Source organism: Rhinoraja longicauda, chromosome 16, assembly GCF_053455715.1.
Source record: "Rhinoraja longicauda isolate Sanriku21f chromosome 16, sRhiLon1.1, whole genome shotgun sequence".
NCBI lineage: Eukaryota > Metazoa > Chordata > Chondrichthyes > Rajiformes > Arhynchobatidae > Rhinoraja > Rhinoraja longicauda.
This window is the reverse complement of record NC_135968.1, coordinates 6,897,166-6,916,270: the sequence shown is the minus strand read 5'-3', so window position 1 is coordinate 6,916,270 and position 19,105 is coordinate 6,897,166. Positions and strand designations below refer to the sequence as shown.

The window sequence follows — 19,105 nt, the reverse complement described above, 5'->3', positions numbered from 1 at the left end:
GTCTGGTTGGGTCGGTGGGCGGGCATGGAGGCCGGGCAGAACGGCACGGCGCTGGGTGCCAACCTCACCCTGGGCAACATGTTTGCCCAGCCGGTGTGGCAGGTGAGCCTGTGGGCACTGGCGTACGTGCTGGTGGTGCTGACCGCGCTGGGCGGCAACGTGACGGTGATCTGGATCATCCTGGCCCACCGGCCCATGCGCACCGTCACCAACTACTTCCTGCTCAACCTGGCGGCGGCCGACGGAGCCATGGCCGCCTTCAACGCCGCCTTCAACTTCGTCTACGCCGCCCACAACGACTGGTACTTCGGGCTCCACTACTGCCGCTTCCAGAACTTCCTCCCCATCACCGCCGTCTTCGCCAGCATCTACTCCATGACCGCCATCGCCCTGGACAGGTGAGGCCGCCCGCGCAGGGGGCGGCAGCAGCAGAGTCGGGCCGAGTGGTGGCATTTCCATCGCGGCTGATCTTATCCATCTCTCCCTCCCTCCCTCCCTCCCCAACCCCGTTCTCCTGCCTAAGAAACATAAAAAACATGGGAACATGGAAAATAGGTGCAGGAGTAGGCCACATACCAGCGGTCCCCACACATTAACACTATCCTGCACAAACTAGGAACAATTTACATCTATACCAAGCCAAGTTACCTACAAAGCTGTAAGTCTAAAGTTTGTGGGAGGAAACCGAAGATATCAGAAAAAGTTCACGGCGAGAACGTACAAACTCCATACAAACAGCACCTAAAATCCATAACCCATATGTATGTAAATATATATACATATACACACACACAGACACGTATATATATATATATATATATATATATCTATATATATATATACGTGTCTGTTTGTGTGTGTGTATATGTATATTTATATATACACATATATAGTCATCAGTCTGAAGAAGGGTCTCGACCCAAAATATCTCCCATTCCTTCTCTCCTGAGATGCTGCCTGACCCACTGAGTTACTCCAGCATTTTGTGATACCTTCAATTTGTACCAGCATCTGCAGTTATTTTCCTATATATTTATATATATATATAATATGTATATGTATATATGTGTGTATATGTATATGTATATATGTATATATATATGTTTGTATATATGTATGTATATATGTATGTATATATGTAGATATATATATATGTGTGTGTGTGTGTGTACATGTGAGTATGTGTATATATAAACACACTGAACTTTTTTTTGCGTCTATAATATTTACTATGTTTAGATATTCTGTTGTGCTGCTGCAAGTAAGAATTCTATTGTTCTACCTGGGACATATGACAATAAAACACTAGACGCTTGGCCCATAAGGTCGGCTCGGTGGCGCAGCGGTAGAGTTGCTGCCTTGTAGCGCTTACAGCGCCATCGACCCGTGTTCGATCCTGGCCGCGGGTGCTGTCTGTGCGGAGTTTGTACGTTCTCCCTGTGACCTGGCTGGGGTTTCTCCAGGAGCTGTGGGATCCCACCATCTTACGGAGCAGGCAGTTGAGGCTGGGACTATCCCAACGTTTAAGAAACAGTTAGACAGGTGCATGGATAGGACAGGCTTGGAGGGGAAATGGACTACGTGCGGGCAGGTGGGACTAGTGTAGATGGGACATGTTGGCCGGTGTGGGCAAGTTGGGCCGAAGGGCCTGTTTCCACACTGTATCACGCTATGACAACCCAGTGGTATGAATATTGATTTCTCTACCTTCAAGTAACCCTTGCTTTCTCTCTCTCTCCCTGTTCCTCCCCCCACCCCACCCTAGTTCTCTGACTAGTTTCACGGTCCTGATTAAATTTTACTGTCCGTCAACAATTTTCCTCTCAGCCAACAATGAACTGCTCAACATCTCCCTGAACATCGCCTGCTTTGATCTGCCATTTTCTTCACCTTACCCTTCCACATCTTGAGTCTCCCTCTCCCCTGACTCTCAGTCTGATGAAGGGTCTCGACCTGAAACGTCATCCATTCCTTCTCTCCAGAGATGCTGCCTGTCCTGTTGAGTTACTCCTGCATTTAGTGTCTCTCCACAATACACGATTGGGCGGCACGGTGGTACAGTGGTAGAATTGTTTCCTCTCAGCGGCAGAGACCCTGGTTCGATCCCGACTACGGGTGCTGTCTGAACGGAGTTTGTACGTTCTTCCCATGACCTGCGTGGCTTTTCTCCGAGATCTTCAATTTCCTCCCGCACTCCAAAGACGTGCAGGTTTGTAGGTTAATTGGCTTGGTATGAAGGTAAATTGTCCCTAGCACGTGCAGGATAGTGTCAATGTGCGGGGATCGCTGGTCGGCGCGGACACGGTGGGCCGAAGGGCCTGAGTCGGGGGATTGTGGTTCATGTGGGAATCAACGACACAGAACAAGAAGATACCAGGAATGATTGGCCTCACTGGGCCTGTACTCGCTGGAGTTTAGAAGGATGAGGGGGGGATCTCATTGAAACTTACCGAATAGTGAAAGGCCTGGATAGAGTGGATGTGGAGAGGATGTTTCCACTGGTGTGAGAGTCTAGGACCAGAGGGCACGGCCTCAGAATACAAGGACGCACCTTTAGAAAGGAGATGAGGAGGAATTTCTTTAGTCAGAGGGTGGTGAATGTGTGGAATTCTTTGCCACAGGCAGCTGTGGAGGCCAAGTCAGTGGATATTTCTAAGGTGGAGATTGACAGATTCTTCACTGGTACGGGTGCCAGGGGTTATGGGGCGAAGACAGGAGAATGGGGTTGAGAGGGGAAGATAGATCAGCCGTGATTGAATGGCGGAATGGACTTGATGGGCCGAATGGCCTAATTCCGTTCCGGGGAACTCATGAATCTATTAACATGAGGTTTTGGCGAAGGAATATGAGCGACCACAGCCCAAATTATAATGCTGAACCTCAAAGGTGATCTTAACCTGAGTCATGTGCTTATTAGCCCAGTGTCAATATGTACAGAGAACTGTATACATGGCGCAAAAACTTTGGGAGAAATTCGTTTCAGTTCCTGTAACTCTTGCACTGGTATTAGTTGGGGAAGGAGAAACTTCCATTTAGACATAGACATAGACAATAGGTGCAGGAGTAGGCTATTCGGCCCTTCGAGCCAGCACCGCCATTCAATATGATCATGGCTGATCATCCAAAATCAGTACCCCGTTCCTGCTTTCTCCCCACATCCCTTGATTCCGTTAGCCCGAAGAGATACTGTACATCTAACTCTCTCTTGAATACACCGTGAATTGGCCTCCACTGAGGCAGAAAATGCCACAGCTTCACAACTCTCTTGGTGAAAACGTTTTTCTCCATCTCAGTTCCAAATGGCCCTTATTCTTAAACTGTGACCCCTGGTTCTGGACTCCCCCAACTTGGGGAACATTTTTCCTGCATCTAGCCTGTCCAATCCCTTGAGAAATTTATATGTTTCTATAAGATCCCCCCTCGCCCTTCTAAATTCCGGTGAATACAAGCCCAGTCGATCCATTCTTTCATCAGAGGTCAGTCCCGCCATCCTGGGAATTAACCTGGTGAACCTAGGCTGCACTCCCTCGATAGCAAGAATGTCCTTCCTCCAAATGGGAGGCCAAAACTGCACACAAGATGACATTCCTGATGGTATCATAAGTGATAGGCCATTCAGTAGAATTAGGCCATTCAGCCCATCAAGTCTACTCCACCATTCAATCATGGCTGATCTATCTCCCCCTCCTGACCCCATTCTCCTGCCTTCTCCCCATAACCTCTGACACCCGTACTAATCAAGAAGCTATCTATCTCCGCCTTAAATATATCCACTGACTTGGCCTCCACAGCCTTCTGTGGCAAAGGATTCCACAGATTCACCACCCTCTGACTAAAGAAATTCCGCCTCATCTTCCTAAAAGAATGTCCTTTAATTCTGAGGCTATGACCTCCAGTCCGAGACTCTCCCATTAGTGGAAACATCCTCTCCACATTCACTGTATCCAGGCCTTTCACTATTCTGTATGTTTCAATGAGGTCCCCCCCACTCATCCTTCCAAACTCCAGCGAGTACAGGCCCAGTGCCGACAAACGGCTCATCATAGGTTAAGCCACTCATTCCTGGGATCATTCTTGTAAACCTCCTCTGGACCCTCCCTCTCCTTCCTCTGATACGGTGCCCAAAATTGCTCACAGTATTCCTGTATCCTCCCACGGTTGGAATCAAGGGATGTGGGGAGAAAGCAGGAACGGGGCTACTGATTTTGGATGATCAGCCACGATCATATTGAGGGCGTGCAGCGTAGGTTTACTAGGTTAATTCCCGGAATGGCGGGACTGTCATATGTTGAAAGACTGGAGCGACTAGGCTTGTATACACTGGAATTTAGAAGGATGAGAGGGGATCTTATCGAATCGTATAAGATTATTAAGGGGTTGGACACGTTAGAGGCAGGAAACATGTTCCCAATGTTGGGGGAGTCCAGAACCAGGGACCACAGTTTAAGAATAAGGGGTAGGCCATTTAGAACGGAGATGAGGAAAAACGTTTTCAGTCAGAGAGTTGTGAATTTGTGGAATTCTCTGCCTCAGAAGGCAGTGGAGGCCAATTCTCTGAATGCATTCAAGAAAGAGAAAGATAGAGCTCTTAAGGATAGCGGAGTCAGGGGGTATGGGGAGAAGGCAGGAACGGGGTACTGATTGAGAATGATCAGCCATGATCACATTGAATGGTGGTGCTGGCTCGAAGGGCCGAATGGCCTCCTCCTGCACCTCTTGTCTATTGTCTATTGAATGGCGGTGCTGGCTCGAAGGGGCCGAATGGCCTACTCCTGCATCTATTGTCTAATGAATGGCGGTGCTGGCTCGAAGGGGCCAAATGGCCTACTCCTGCACCTATTGTCTATTGTCTATTGAATGGTGGTGCTGGTTCGAAGGGCCGAATGGCCTCCTCCTGCATCTATTGTCTATTGAATGGCGGTGCTGGCTCGAAGGGGCCGAATGGCCTACTCCTGCACCTATTTTCTACGCTTCTATGTTTCTGGCTTCCTCAATTGCAATTGTGTGAGACAGTATGGATGGGCGGGAAGAGAGAAGGCGGAGGAGATGTGCTTTGTAATAGGTGTATCTGCTTCACCGTGCAGGTACATTGCCATCATCTACCCTCTGAAGCCGAGACTGTCTTCGAGCAAGACCAAGCTGGTGATAGGCGTTATATGGGTGCTGGCCCTGGCTCTGGCATTCCCGCAGTGTTTTTACGCTCGGATAGAGCACGTGGGCAACAGAATAATCTGCAACGTGTACTGGCCCGGCGACATTGCAGGGAAACACCAACTGACGTAAGAAGCTGCCTCTCGACTCCCCGCCATCCCCGTGACTCGTGGCCGCTGCCAAATTCTGGGCTGCTCTCCAAAATGGGCGTTTCACGGTGACGTTCAGTGGCGCAGCGGTAGAGTTGCTGCCGCACAGCGCCGGATTCCCCGGGTACCTGTCCAAATGTCTTCAAATGTCGGGATGGACCCTGCCTCAACTACCTCCGCTGGCAGCTCGTTCCGTACACACACCACCCCCTCTGTGTGCGAAAAGGTTACCCCTCTGGTTCCAATGACCAGATGGCCAAGTGGTCGAGCTGCTGCCTCGCGGCGCCAGAGACCCGGGTTCGATCCTGACCACCGGGCGCAGTCTGTGCGGAGTTTGTTCATTCTCCCCGTGACCTGCGTGGGTTTTCTCCGGGTGCACTGGCTTCCACCCACATCCCAAAGACGTGCAGGTCTGGAGGTTAATGGTCATAGAGAGTCAGAGAACCATAGAGTGATACAGTGTGGAAACAGGCCCTTCGGCCCAACTCGCCCGCACCGGCCAACATGTCCCAGCTACACAAGTCCCACCTGTCTGGGCTTGCTCCATATCCCTCCAAACCTGTCCCGTCCATGTACCTGTCAAAATGTTTTTTTAAACGTTGGGATAGTCCCAGCTTCAACTACCTCTGCTGGTAGCTTGTTCCATACACACACCACCCTTTGAGTGAAAAAGTTACCCCTCAGATTCCTATTAAATTTTTTCCCCCTCACCTTGAAAACTATGTCCTCTGGTCCTCGATTCCCCGACACTGGGCAAAAGACTCTGTGCATCTACCCGATCTATACCTCTCATGATTTTATACTTTCTCTATAAGATCACCCCCTCATCCTCCTGCACTCCAAGGAATAAAGACACAGCCTGCACAACCCCTCCCTATAGCTCAGACCCTCTAGTTCAGGCAACATCCTCGTAAATTGTCTTCTGTAAATATATTCTCTAAATTAGACTTTAGACTTTAGAGACACGTAGCGGAAACAGGCCCTTCGGCCCACCGGGTCCGTGGCGACCAGCAATCACCCTGTACACTAACCTGTACACACTAGGCCCAATTTTTACAACTTACCAAAGCCAATTAATCTACAAACCTTTACGTCCTTCGAGTGTAAGAGGTAGGCCATTTAGAACGGAGATGAGGAAAAGCTTTTTCAGTCAGTGAGTTGTAAATCTGTGGAATTCTCTGCCTCAGAAGGCAGTGGAGACCAATTCTCTGAATGCATTCAAGAGAGAGCTAGATAGAGCTCTTGAGGATAGCGGAGTCAGGGGGTATGGGGAGAAGGCAGGAACGGGGTACCGATTGAGAACGATCAGCCATGATCACATTGAATGGCGGTGCTGGTTCGAAGGGCCAAATGGCCTCCTCCTGCACCTATTGTCTATGGTCTAATTAGGCCATTCGGCCCATCAAGTCGACTCCGCCATTCAATCGTGGCTGATCTATCCCTCCCTCCTAACCCCATTCTCCCCATAACCCCTGACACCCGCACTAATCAAAAATCAGCCATGGGGGAAACTCAATGGGGGAGTTGAATTGATGGGCCGAACGGCCTAATTCTGCCCCAACAACGTATGACCTGTGACGTTTGTTGTCTCCTTTGTTTGCCGTGTGGGGCAGGTACCAGCTCGTGGTGATCGCGCTGATCTATCTCATGCCATTGATGGTGATGGGGGTCACCTACACCAAGGTGGGAATCACACTGTGGGCCAGTGAAATACCCGGGGACTCGACGCGGCGATACCACGAGCAGCTGAAAGCAAAACGCAAGGTCTGTAGCAGAACATCATAGAAACATAGAGACATAGAAAATAGGTGCAGGAGTAGGCCATTCGGCCCTTCGAGCCTGTACGCACCGCCATTCAATATGATCATGGCTGATCATCCAACTCAGTATCCCGTGCCTGCCTTCTCCCCATACCCCCTGATCCCTTTAGCCACAAGGGCCACATCTAACTCCCTCTTAAATATAGCCAATGAACTGGCCTCAACTACCTTCTGTGGCAGAGAATTCCACAGACTCACCGCTCTCTGTGTGAAGAAATGTTTTCTCATCTCGGTCCTAAAAGACTTCCCCCTTATCCTTAAGCTGTGACCCCTGGTTCTGGACTTCCCCAACATCGGGAACAATCTTCCCGCATCTAGCCTCTCCAACCCCTTAAGAATTTTATATCTTTCTATAAGATCCCCCCTCAGTCTTCTAAATTCCAGCGAGTACAAGCCCAGTCTATCCAGTCTTTCTTCATATGAAAGTCCTGCCATCCCAGGGATCAATCTGGTGAACCTTCTCTGTACTCCCTCTAAGGCTAGAATGTCTTTCCTCAGATTAGGAGACCAAAACTGTACACAATACTCCAGGTGCGGTCTCACCAAGGCCCTGTACAACTGCAGCAGAACCTCCCTGCTCCTATACTTAAATCCTCTTGCTATGAATGCTAACATACCGTTCACTTTCTTCACTGCTTGCTGCACCTTCACGCTTGCTTCCAATGACTGGTGCACCATCGACTTTGCTTGTAGAAGATGTGTGTTGCATGCGCGTTTATATGCAGACACAGGGCAGGTTTGTGTCTGGCTTCGAGAGATACCGTGCGGAAACACCGGGTCCGCGCCGACCAGCGATCGACACACACGAGCACGATCTCACACGCACACTCGAGACGATTTACAATGTTGCAGATGACACGTTCGCCTACAAACCTGCACGTCTTTGGAGAGTGGGAGGAAACCGGAGCTCCCACAGAAGACCAGTGCGGGTCGCGGGGAGAAGGTACAAACTCCGTGCAGACAAGCACCCCGTAGTCGGGATCGAACCCAGGCCCCTGGTGCTGTGAGGCAGCGACTCTACCGCGGTGTGGCCCGTGGTTCTGCCGACACGGGGAACTGCAGACGCTGGTTTACCATTAAAAAAAAAACCAACTCAAAGGAAAGGAAGCATGCAGGTACAGCAGGCAGTGAAGAAAGCCAATGGAATGTTGGCCTTCATAACAAGGGGAGTTGAGTATAGGAGCAAAGAGGTCCTTCTGCAGTTGTACGGGGCCCTAGTGAGACCGCACCTGGAGTACTGTGTGCAGTTTTGGTCTCCAAATTTGAGGAAGGATATTCTTGCTATTGAGGGGGAACGTTTCCTGCTTCTAACGTGTCCAACCCCTTAATAATCTTATACGTTTCGATAAGATCCCCTCTCATCCTTCTAAATTCCAGTGTATACAAGCCTAGTCGCTCCAGTCTTTCAACATACGACTGTCCCGCCATTCCGGGAATTAACCTGGTAAACCTACGCTGCACGCCCTCAATAGCAAGAATTCCCGGTCGGGACCCTTCTTCAGTAATGCACCTATTGTCTGCATATCTTTAAATGGCTGAGATTCTTTCATAACCTTTCTGCATTTTGCTGGAATATTCTTTTAGTTTGCTCACAAATTGCTTTAATTTTATCATACAGTCATCATAAATTGTAGGAGCAGAATTAGGCCATTCGGCCCATCAGGTCTACGCCGCCATTCAATCATGGCCGATCTATCTCTCCCTCCTAACCCCATTCTCCTGCCTTCTCCCCATAACCCCTGACACCCGTACTAATCAAGAATCTATCAATCTCCGCCTTAAATATATCCACTGACTTGGCCTCCACAGCCTTCTGTGGCAACGAATTCCACAGATTCACTACCCTTTGGCTCAAGAGATTCCTCCACATCTCCTTCCTAAACGAACGTCCTTTAATTCTGAGGCTGTGACCTCTGGTCCTAGACTCTCCCTCTACTGGAAACATCCTCTCCACATCCACTCTATCCAAGCCTTTCACTATTCTGTACATTTCAATGAGGTCCTCCCCCTCATTTTTCTAAACATCAGCGAGTACAGGCCCAGTGACGTCAAAGGCTCATCATTGGCTAACCCACTCATTCCTGGGATCATTCTCGTAAACCTCCTCTGGACCCTCTCCAGAGCCAGCACATCCTCCCTCAGGTATAAGGTGCCCAATGTAGGCGTCTGTTTCCTCGAGATCTCGGACATATTCTAAATAAGCTCTTGATTGCTTCTGCTGTTTAAACAGTGTCTGCTGGGTAAATAGACGTTGTTTGCTGTGAAATAGACCATTTGCCAAGTCAGGTCTTGCAATCAACTCAATGGTTGACTGGATATCATCCATAAACAACCCTAACTTCATTTTCCCTTTGAACAGGCCTGGCAATAGATCAACAGCCATCTATTTAGTTCCCTACATTGATGGCGCTCTGTGTTAGTAATCGTTCCTGATAACAGTGACTGTCTCTTCCAGAAGCCCAGATCCCCATTGAACCTTGTAGAGTGATACAGAGGGGAAACAGGCCCTTCGGCCCAACTTGCCCACGCGGTCCAACATGCTCCATCTACACCAGTCCCACCTGCCTGCGTTTGGCCCACATCCCTCTAAACCTGTCCTATCCGTGTCCCTGTCTAAATAGACAATAGACAATAGGTGCAGGAGTAGGCCATTCAGCCCTTCGAGCCAGCACCGCCATTCAATGCGATCATGGCTGATCACTCTCAATCAGTACCCCGTCCCTGCCTTCTCCCCATACCCCCTCACTCCGCTATCCTTAAGAGCTCTATCCAGCTCTCTCTTGAAAGCATCCAACGAACTGGCCTCCACTGCCTTCTGAGGCAGAGAATTCCACACCTTCACCACTCTCTGACTGAAAAAGTTCTTCCTCATCTCCGTTCTAAATGGCCTACCCCTTATTCTTAAACTGTGGCCCCTTGTTCTGGACTCCCCCAACATTGGGAACATGTTTCCTGCCTCTAATGTGTCCAATCCCCTAATTATCTTATACGTTTCAAGAAGCTCCCCCCTCATCCTTCTAAATTCCAGTGTATACAAGCCTAATTGCTCCAATGCTCACAATGTTTCTTAAACGTTGTGACAGTAACTGCCTCAACAACCTCCTTTATATTAGACTTTAGAGATACAGCGCGGAAGCATTTGGCCCACTGAGTCCGCGCCGTACACCCACATTATCCTACACGCTAGGAACATTTCACAATTTCCAGAAGCCAATTAACCTACAGATCTGTACGTCTTTGGAATGCGGTGGGAAACCGGAGCGCCCGGAGAAAACCCACGTGGGGCCACAGGGACAACATACAAACTCGGTACAGACAGCGCCCGTAGTCAGGATCGAACCGGGGTCTCTGGCGCTGTGAGGCAGCAACTCTACCGCTGTGCCACCGTGCTGAACCTTGGGCAGCTTGTTCCATGCACCCGCCACCCTTTGTTGCCCCTCAGGTTTCTGTTAAATCTTTCCCCCCTTTTGTTATTGATTCTCCTACTCTGGGCAAAAGACTGTGAATTTGAAGTCAGTCTGAAGAAGGGTCTCGACCCGAAACGTCACCCATTCCCTTTCTCCTCGATGCTACCTGACCTGCTGAGTTACTCCAGCATTTTGTACAGGGCCCTAGTGAGACCGCACCTGGAGTAATGCGTGCAGTTTTGGTCTCCAAATTTGAGGAAGGATATTCTTGCTATTGAGGGCGTGCAGCGTAGGTTTACTAGGTTAATTCCCGGAATGGTGGGACTGGCATATGCTGAAAGACTGGAGCGACTAGGCTTGTATACATTGGAATTTAGAAGGATGAGCGGGGATCTTATCGAAACGTATAAGATTATTAAGGGGTTGGACACGTTAGAGGCAGGAAACATGTTCCCAATGTTGGGGGAGTCCAGAACAAGGGGCCACAGTTTAAGAATAAGGGGTAGGCCATTTAGAACTGAGATGAGGAAAAACTTTTTCAGTCAGAGAGTTGTGAATCTGTGGAATTCTCTGCCTCAGAAGGCAGTGGAGGCCAATTCTCTGAATGCATTCAAGAGAGAGCTGGATAGAGCTCTTAAGGATAGTGGAGTCAGGGGGTATGGGAGAGAAGGCAGGAACGGGGTACTGATTGAGAATGATCAGCCATGATCACATTGAGTGGCGGTGCTGGCTCGAAGGGCTGAATGACCTCCTCCTGCACCTATTGTCTATTGTCTATTGAAACACTATCCGTTCCCTCTCGAGATGCTGCCGGTCCCGCTGCGGTTTAAACCAGCACCTGCAGTTCCTTCAGTGCGCGGGTCTGTACCTTTTTGCTGCAGGTTGTTAAGATGATGATCGTGGTGGTGCTGACCTTCGCAGTTTGCTGGCTGCCCTACCACCTGTACTTCATCCTTGGCAGCTTCAGCCTGGACGTCTACTTCAACACCTACATCCAGCAGGTCTACCTGGGGATATTCTGGCTGGCCATGAGCTCCACCATGTACAACCCCATCATCTACTGCTGCCTCAATAACCGGTGAGTCTGAAGCGTGGAAACAAAGAAACATAGGCCCAGGAGTGTGCCATTCAGTGGGCCGTTCAATATGATCATGGCTGATCGTCCAATATCACTACCCCGTTCCTGCTTTCTCCCCCATAATAACATATAACATATAACATATAACAACTACAGCATGGAAACAGGCCTGTCCGGCCCTACCAGTCCACGCCGACCATTCTCCCTGACCTAGTCTCATCTACCTGCACTCAGACCATAACCCTCCAATCCCCTCCTATCCATATACCTATCCAATTTACTCTTAAATAATAAAATCGAGCCAGCCTCCACCACTTCCACCGGAAGCCCATTCCATACAGCCACAACCCTCTGAGTAAAGAAGTTCCCCCTCATGTTACCCCTAAACCTTTGTCCCTCAATTCTGAAGCTATGTCCCCTTGTTGGAATCTTCCCCACTCTCAAAGGGAAAAGCCTACCCACGTCAACTCTGTCCGTCCCTCTCAAAATTTTAAAAACCTCTATCAAGTCCCCCCTCAACCTTCTACGCTCCAAAGAATAATCCCTTGATTCCGTTAGCCCCAAGAGCTAAATCTAACTCTCTCTTGAAAACATCCAGTGAATTGGCCTCCACTGCCTTCTGTGGCAGAGAATTCCACAGATTCACAACTCTCTGGGTGGGAAAGATTTTCCTCATCTCAGTCCTAAATGGCCCTACCCCTTTATTCCTAAACTGTGACCCCCTGGTTCTGGACTCTCCTCAAAATGGGGAACATTTTTCCTGCATCTAGCCTGTCCAATCCCTTAAGAATTTTATGTGTTTCTATAAGATCCCCTCTCATCTAAATTCCAGTGAATGCAAGCCCAGTCGACCCATTCTTTCATCATATGTCAGTCCCGCCATCCCGGGAATTAACCTGGTGAACCCACGCTGCACTCCCTCAATAGCAAGAATGTCCTTCCTCAAATTAGGAGACCAAAACTGCACACAGTACCCCAGGTACAGCATTCCGTCTCTCTCTATCCCTTCCCCACCCAAGTCGCACTAGCTTCTCGTTTTCACCCTTTGAACAGCTAACAATGGCCTGTTTCTTTTATCATCGTTACTTTTTTGCATGTCTTTCGTTCATAGTGCTTTATCTCTCCACATCAATGTCTATATCTCTTGTCTCGATCCGAAACGTCACCCATTCCTTCTCTCCAGAGATGCTGCCTGTCCCGCTGAGTTACTCCAGCTTTTTGTGCCTATCCAGGTGTGGTCTCACCGGGGCCCTGTACAACTGCAGTCGGCCCTCCTTGTTCCTAAACTCAAACCCTCTCGCTATGAACAGGAGGGGAGGGGGAAGGGCCAGAGGCAGACGGCAGGTAGACGGCCAGACGGTGGAGCAGACTCGGAGCCGTACCTTAGTGCTCGGTCTACCAAGGTCAACGTGATCTCCACCCCTTCCCATTCCCACGCCCACCTTTCTGTCCTGGGCCTCCTCCACCTAGGGATGCCAACTGTCCCGTATTATCCGGAACATCTCGTATATTGGGCTAAATTGATTTGTCCCGTACGGGACCGCCCTTGTCCCATATTAGGCCCGGGGGACACTGTAGGCCCGGACACTGTAGGCCCGGACACTGTAGGCCCGGACATGGTAGGCCTGGACAGCGTAGGCCCGGACAGCGTAGGCCTGGACAGCGTAGGTCCGGACAGCGTAGGCCCGGACAGCGCAGGTCCGGACAGCGCAGGCCCGGACAGCGTAGGTCTGGAGGTCCGGGCGCCATCGAAACGGGAGCACGGGGCCGCTGGCTGGGTGAGCACGTGGGGCGCTGGGTGGTGACGTCACCTTGTCCCTTATTTGGGAGTGAGATAGTTGGCAACCCCTACCTCCACTGTCAGACTGAGGTTTCATTTAGGAAGGAACCGCAGATGCTGGCTCTCCTCTGAAGATAGACACAAAATGCTGGAGTAACACAGCGAGACAGGCAGCATCCCTGGAGAGAAGGAATGGGTGACGCTTTGGGTCGAGACCCTTCTTCAGACTGAGAGTCAGGGGAGAGGGAAACTCGTCTCATTATATCAGGGATGCATCACGGCTTGGTTTGGGAACGGCTCCATCCAAGACCCCAAGAAATTGAAGCGAATTGTGGACGCAGCCCAGACCATCATGCAAAGCAACCTCCCTTCCACTGACTCCGTCCACACCTCACGCTGCCTCAGCAAGGCCAAGCAGCCTGATCAAGGACACCCTGGCCATTCCCTCTTCTCCCCTCTCCCATCAGGCAAAGGCTGTAGAAGTGTGTAAATGCACACCTCCAGATTCAGGGACAGCTGTTATCAGGCAACTGAGCCATCCTACCACAACCAGAGAGCAGTGCTGAACTACTATCTACCTCATTGGTGACCCTCGGACTATCCTTGATCGGACTTTACGGGGATTGGAGGGTTATGGTCTGAGAGCAGGTGGATGAGACTAGGTCAGAGAGAGTGGTCGGCGTGGACTGGTAGGGCCGAACGGGCCTGTTTCCGTGCTGTAATTGTTATATGGTTATATGGTTATATAGAATGGTTCATTGTTAGCTGAGGTAATTCTGCTCCTATGACTTACGGATCTGCAAGGATCTGTGCCAGTACTTTTTTTGTTTGACAATAGGTGCAGGAGGAGGAGGCCATTTGGCCCTTCGAGCCACATTCAATGTGATCATGGCTGATCATTCTCAATCTGATTGAGGATTGCGAACCGTTCATTAAACTGGGCTGTGAACAGTAGGTATCCCGGCACGGTCAATAATGCACATGCCAACGCAAAGTTTCAAAGGGACATCCAGTAGATGACGTGAGCAAACAAAGCAGGTGCTTAATGTTTAACCCGGAGAAATGGATCGAGCGGATTTTCTAAATGGGCGGGAATCCAGGAACTATGAAGGAGCGGAGGGGCTAAAGGTATAGAAGTCTGCATCACGGTTTGGTGTGGGAACGGCTCCATCCAAGACCGCGAGCAATCGCAGAGAAGTGTGGACGCAGCCCAGACCATCACGCAAACCGACCTCCCCCCTCTATTGTCTCCATCTACACCTCACGCTGCCTCGGCAAGGCCAGCAGCATGATCAAGGATCGAGTCGCACCCCGGCCACTCCATCTTCCCCCCCTCTCCCATCGGGCAAAAGGTACAGAAGTGTGAAAACGCACACCTCCAGATTCAGGGACAGTTTCTTCCCGGCTGTTATCAGGCAGCTGAACCATCCCACCACAACCAGAGAGCGGTGCTGAATGACTATCTACCTCTATGATGACCCTCGGACGATCCTTGATCGGACTTTGCTGGCTTTACCTTGCACTAAACGTTACTCCCTTATCGCGCACCTATACACTGTGAATGGATCGATTGTGATCGGGTATTGTCTTTCTGCTGACTGGTTAGCCCGCAGCAAAAGGTTTTGACTGCACACGTGACAATAAACTGAACTAAGCTGAATACAGTGGTTCAAATACATCATTCATAAAAATTGGCCGACTAGTACAAAAGTAGTCAATAAATTACACCGGATGACAAAGAGGCAGAGGTCATGTTTCCACCATAGTCTACCTCGTGAGTTCATCAGGCAAAGGAGCAGAATCTGGTCCAACAAGAGGAGTTGAGTATAGGAGCAAAGAGGTCCTTCTACAGTTGTACCGGGCCCTGGTGAGACCGCACCTGGAGTACTGTGTGCAGTTTTGGTCTCCAAATTTGAGGAAGGATATTCTTGCTATGGAGGGCGTGCAGCGTAGGTTCACTAGGTTAATTCCCGGAATGGCGGGACTGTCGTATGTTGAAAGGCTGGAGCGATTGGGCTTGTATACACTGGAATTTAGAAGGATGAGGGGGGATCTTATTGAAACATATAAGATAATTAGGGGATTGGACACATTAGAGGCAGGAAACATGTTCCCAATGTTGGGGGAGTCCAGAACAAGGGGCCACAGTTTAAGAATAAGGGGTAGGCCATTTAGAACGGAGAAGAGGAAGAACTTTTTCAGTCAGAGAGTGGTGAAGGTGTGGAATTCTCTGCCTCAGAAGGCAGTGGAGGCCAGTTCGTTGGATGCTTTCAAGAGAGAGCTGGATAGAGCTCTTAAGGATAGCGGAGTGAGGGGGTATGGGGAGAAGGCAGGGACGGGGTACTGATTGAGAGTGATCAGCCATGATCGCATTGAATGGCGGTGCTGGCTCGAAGGGCTGAATGGCCTCCGCCTGCACCTATTGTCTATTGTCTATTCCGCCATTCAATCATGGCTGATCTATCTTTCCCTCTCAGCCCCATTCTCCTGCCTTCTCGCCATAGATGGATGAGAGGGGATCTTATAAGAGATGTATAAAATTATAAAAGGACTGGACAAGCCGGATGCAGGAAAAATGTTCCCAGTGTTGGGGGAGTCCAGAACCAGGGGCCACAGTCTAAGAATAAAGGGGAGGCCATTTTAAACTGAGGCGAGAAAAAACTTTTTCACCCAGAGAGTTGTGAATTTGTGGAATTCTCTGCCGCAGAAGGCAGCGGGGGGGGCAATTCACTGGATGAATTTAAAAGAGAGTTAGATAGAGCTCCAGGGGCTAGTGGAATCAAGGGGTATGGGGAGAAGGCAGGCACGGGTTACTGATTGTGGATGATCAGCCATGATCACAATGAATAGTGGTGCTGGCTCAAAGGGCCAAATGGCCTCCTCCTGCACCTATTTTCTATGGTTCTATGTTTCTTTAACCTCTGACACCCGTACTAATCAAGAATCTGTCAATCCCCGCCTTCAAAATACCCAATGACTTGGCCTCCACAACCTTCTGTGGCAAGGAATAGCACAGGTTCAGCACCGTCTTACGAAATAAATTCCTCCTCGTCTCCTTTCTTAAAGTGCGTCCTTTAATTCTGAAGCTATGCCCTCTGGTCCAAGACTCTCCCACTAGTGGAAACATCCTCTCCACATCAACCCTATTCAGGCCTTTCATGGCGACAAACGCAGGCAGGTGGGACTAGTTAGATGGGGCAACTCGGCCGATGTGGGCAAGTTCATAAGTAGATCATGGGAGAGGAGTAAAGTTAGGCCATTCGGCCCATCAAGTCTACTCCGCCATTCGATCATGGCTGATCTATCTCTCCCTCCTAACCCCATTCTCCTGCCTTCTCCCCACAACCTCTGGCACCTGCACTAATCAAGAATCTATCTATCTATCTCTGCCTTAATTATATCCACTGACTTGGCCTCCACAGCCTTCTGTGGCAAAGAATTCCACAGATTCACCACCCTCTGACTAAAGAAATGACTGTACATCTTCTCCAGAACAGAACGTCCTTTAATTCTGAGGCAATGACCTCCGGTCCTAGACTCTCCCACTAGTGGAAACATCCTCCCCACATCGTAGTCAATCGAGTTTCACTGTACCTTAATTGGCACACGAGACAATAAAGTACCTTTGAACCTTTGAACATGCTCAGCACATCCACTCTACCCAAGCCTTTCACTATTCTGTACGTTTCAAAGAGCCACCCCACCCCTCATTCTTCTAAACTCCAGTGAATATGGGCCTAGTTGGGCCAAAGGGTAAGTGGGACTGACCTGGATGGGGCAAGTTGGTGGGCATGGGCAAGTAGGGCTGAAGGGCAGGTGGGACTAGCATTTATGGGGCACCTTGGCAGGAGTGGGCATGTTGGGCTGAAGGGCAAGTGGGACTATCTTAGATGGGGCACCATGGTGGGAATGGGCAACCTGGGATTAAGGGCAAGTGGGACTAGCTTTGATAGGGCACCATGGTGAGAATGGGCATGTTGGGCTGAAGGGCAAGTGGGACTAGCTTTGATGGGGCACCTTGGTGGGAGTGGGCATGTTGGGCTGAAGGGCAAGTGGGATTAGCTTTGATGGGGCACCTTGGTGGGAGTGGGCATGTTGGGCTGATGGGCAAGTGGGACTAGCTTTGATGGGGCACCTTGGCAGGAGTGGGCATGTTGGGCTTAAGGGCAAGTGGGACTAGCTTTGATGGGGCACCTTGGTGGGAGTGGGCATGTTGGGCTGAAGGGCAAGTGGGATTAGCTTTGATGGGGCACCTTGGTGGGAATGGGCATGTTGGGCTGAAGGGCAAGTGGGACTATCTTAGATGGGGCACCTTGGTGGGAATGGGCATGTTGGGCTGAAGGGCAGGTGGGACTAGCTTTAATGGGGCACCTTTGGTCGGCGTGGGCCAGTGGAGCCCAGTGTGACTCAGCACTTTCCCGAACGTAACCTCACTGCAATTTTCCCAGATTCCGCATCGGTTTCAAGAAGGCGTTCCGGTGCTGCCCGTTTGTCCGGTACAGCCAGCACGATCACCTGGAGTTGACAAAGGCGATGAGCTTCCGCATGACGAGGAATAGCACCTGCACCTCGGGCAGGACGGAGACCACCGCGGCCGGCCACGCCAGAGCCAACTGCGGCGAGGCAGGAGACACCAAGGGGGGGCTCCTCAGCTCCGGAACTGTTCTGTAATCGGCTCGTCCACCCGCCCCCCCTCCCCCCGCCACCCTCTCCTGCGGGATTGCCGACTGCTCAGAGAAGATCACGGTGGCCCAGCGGTAGAGTCGCTGCCTTACAGCGAATGCAGCGCCAGAGACCCGGGTTCGATCCCGACCATGGGCGCCGTCTGTACAGAGTTTGTACGTTCTCCCCGTGACCTGCGTGGGTTTTCTCCGGGTGCTCCGGTTTCATCCCACACTCCAAAGACGTCCAGGTTTGTCGGTTAATTGGCTTGGCGAACGTAAAAATTGTCCCCAGTAGGTGTAGGATAGTGTTGATGTACGGGGATCGCTGGTCGGCGCGGACTCGGTGGGCCGAGGGGCCTGTTTCCGCGCTGTATCTCTGAACTAAACTAATCAGCAAACACGACTCCCCTGTGGAACAACTCTCAATAAAAACGTGGGGTGGCACGGTGGCACGGTAGCACAGCGGTAGAGCTGCCACCTCACAGCGCCAGGGACCCGGGCTCGATCCTGACTACACGGGCGCCTGTCTGCACATTCTCCACGTGACCCACGTGGGTTTCCTCCGAGATCTTCGGTCTCCACCCACTCAGGTCTGTGGGTTAATTGGCTTGGTACAAATTGTCCCCAGTAGGTGTAGGATAGTTTGATGTGCGGGGATCGCTGGTCGGTGCGGACTTGGTGGGCCGAAGGGCCTGTTTCCGTGCTGTATCTCTAAACTAAACTAAACTAAAAACACAAAGGACCAGAGATGGTCCCAGGCTCTCAATTCCCCAATGAAGAAGGGGCCCCAACCCGAAACGTCACCTATCCATGTTCTCCAGAGATGCTGCCTGACCCGCTGAGTTACTCCAACACCTTGTGTCTTGTTTCGTTAACCAGCATAGAGTGATTCAGCACGGAAACAGGCCCATCGGCCCAACCTGCCCTCAGCGACCAACATGCCCCATCGACACCAGTCCCATCTACCTGTGTTTGGCCCACATCCCTCCAAACCTGTCCTATCCATGTACCTGTCTAAAACGTTGCGATAGTACCTGCCTCAACTATCTCTTCCAG

The 19,105-nt window shown here is 50.5% G+C and overlaps 1 protein-coding gene across 1 annotated transcript; it reads left to right on the top strand.

The window, feature by feature from the left end:
• The first annotated feature begins 24 nt into the window (after positions 1-24).
• tacr2 (tachykinin receptor 2) lies at positions 25-18,056 on the top strand. Its single transcript, XM_078412756.1, has 5 exons — positions 25-398; positions 5,085-5,279; positions 6,914-7,064; positions 11,409-11,605; positions 17,834-18,056. Exons 1-5 carry the CDS (start codon positions 25-27, stop codon positions 18,054-18,056), a joined length of 1,140 nt encoding a protein of 379 aa, XP_078268882.1.
• The last annotated feature ends 1,049 nt before the right edge of the window (positions 18,057-19,105 follow it).

Bases quoted from the DNA above. Each gene is read 5' to 3' on its own strand.
- tacr2 (XM_078412756.1), top strand. From the start codon at position 25: ATGGAGGCCGGGCAGAACGGCACGGCGCTGGGTGCCAACCTCACCCTG. The intron at 399-5,084 runs GTGAGGCCGCCC...TTCACCGTGCAG, and splicing joins ACCGCCATCGCCCTGGACAG to GTACATTGCCATCATCTACC. The intron at 11,606-17,833 runs GTGAGTCTGAAG...CAATTTTCCCAG, and splicing joins TACTGCTGCCTCAATAACCG to ATTCCGCATCGGTTTCAAGA.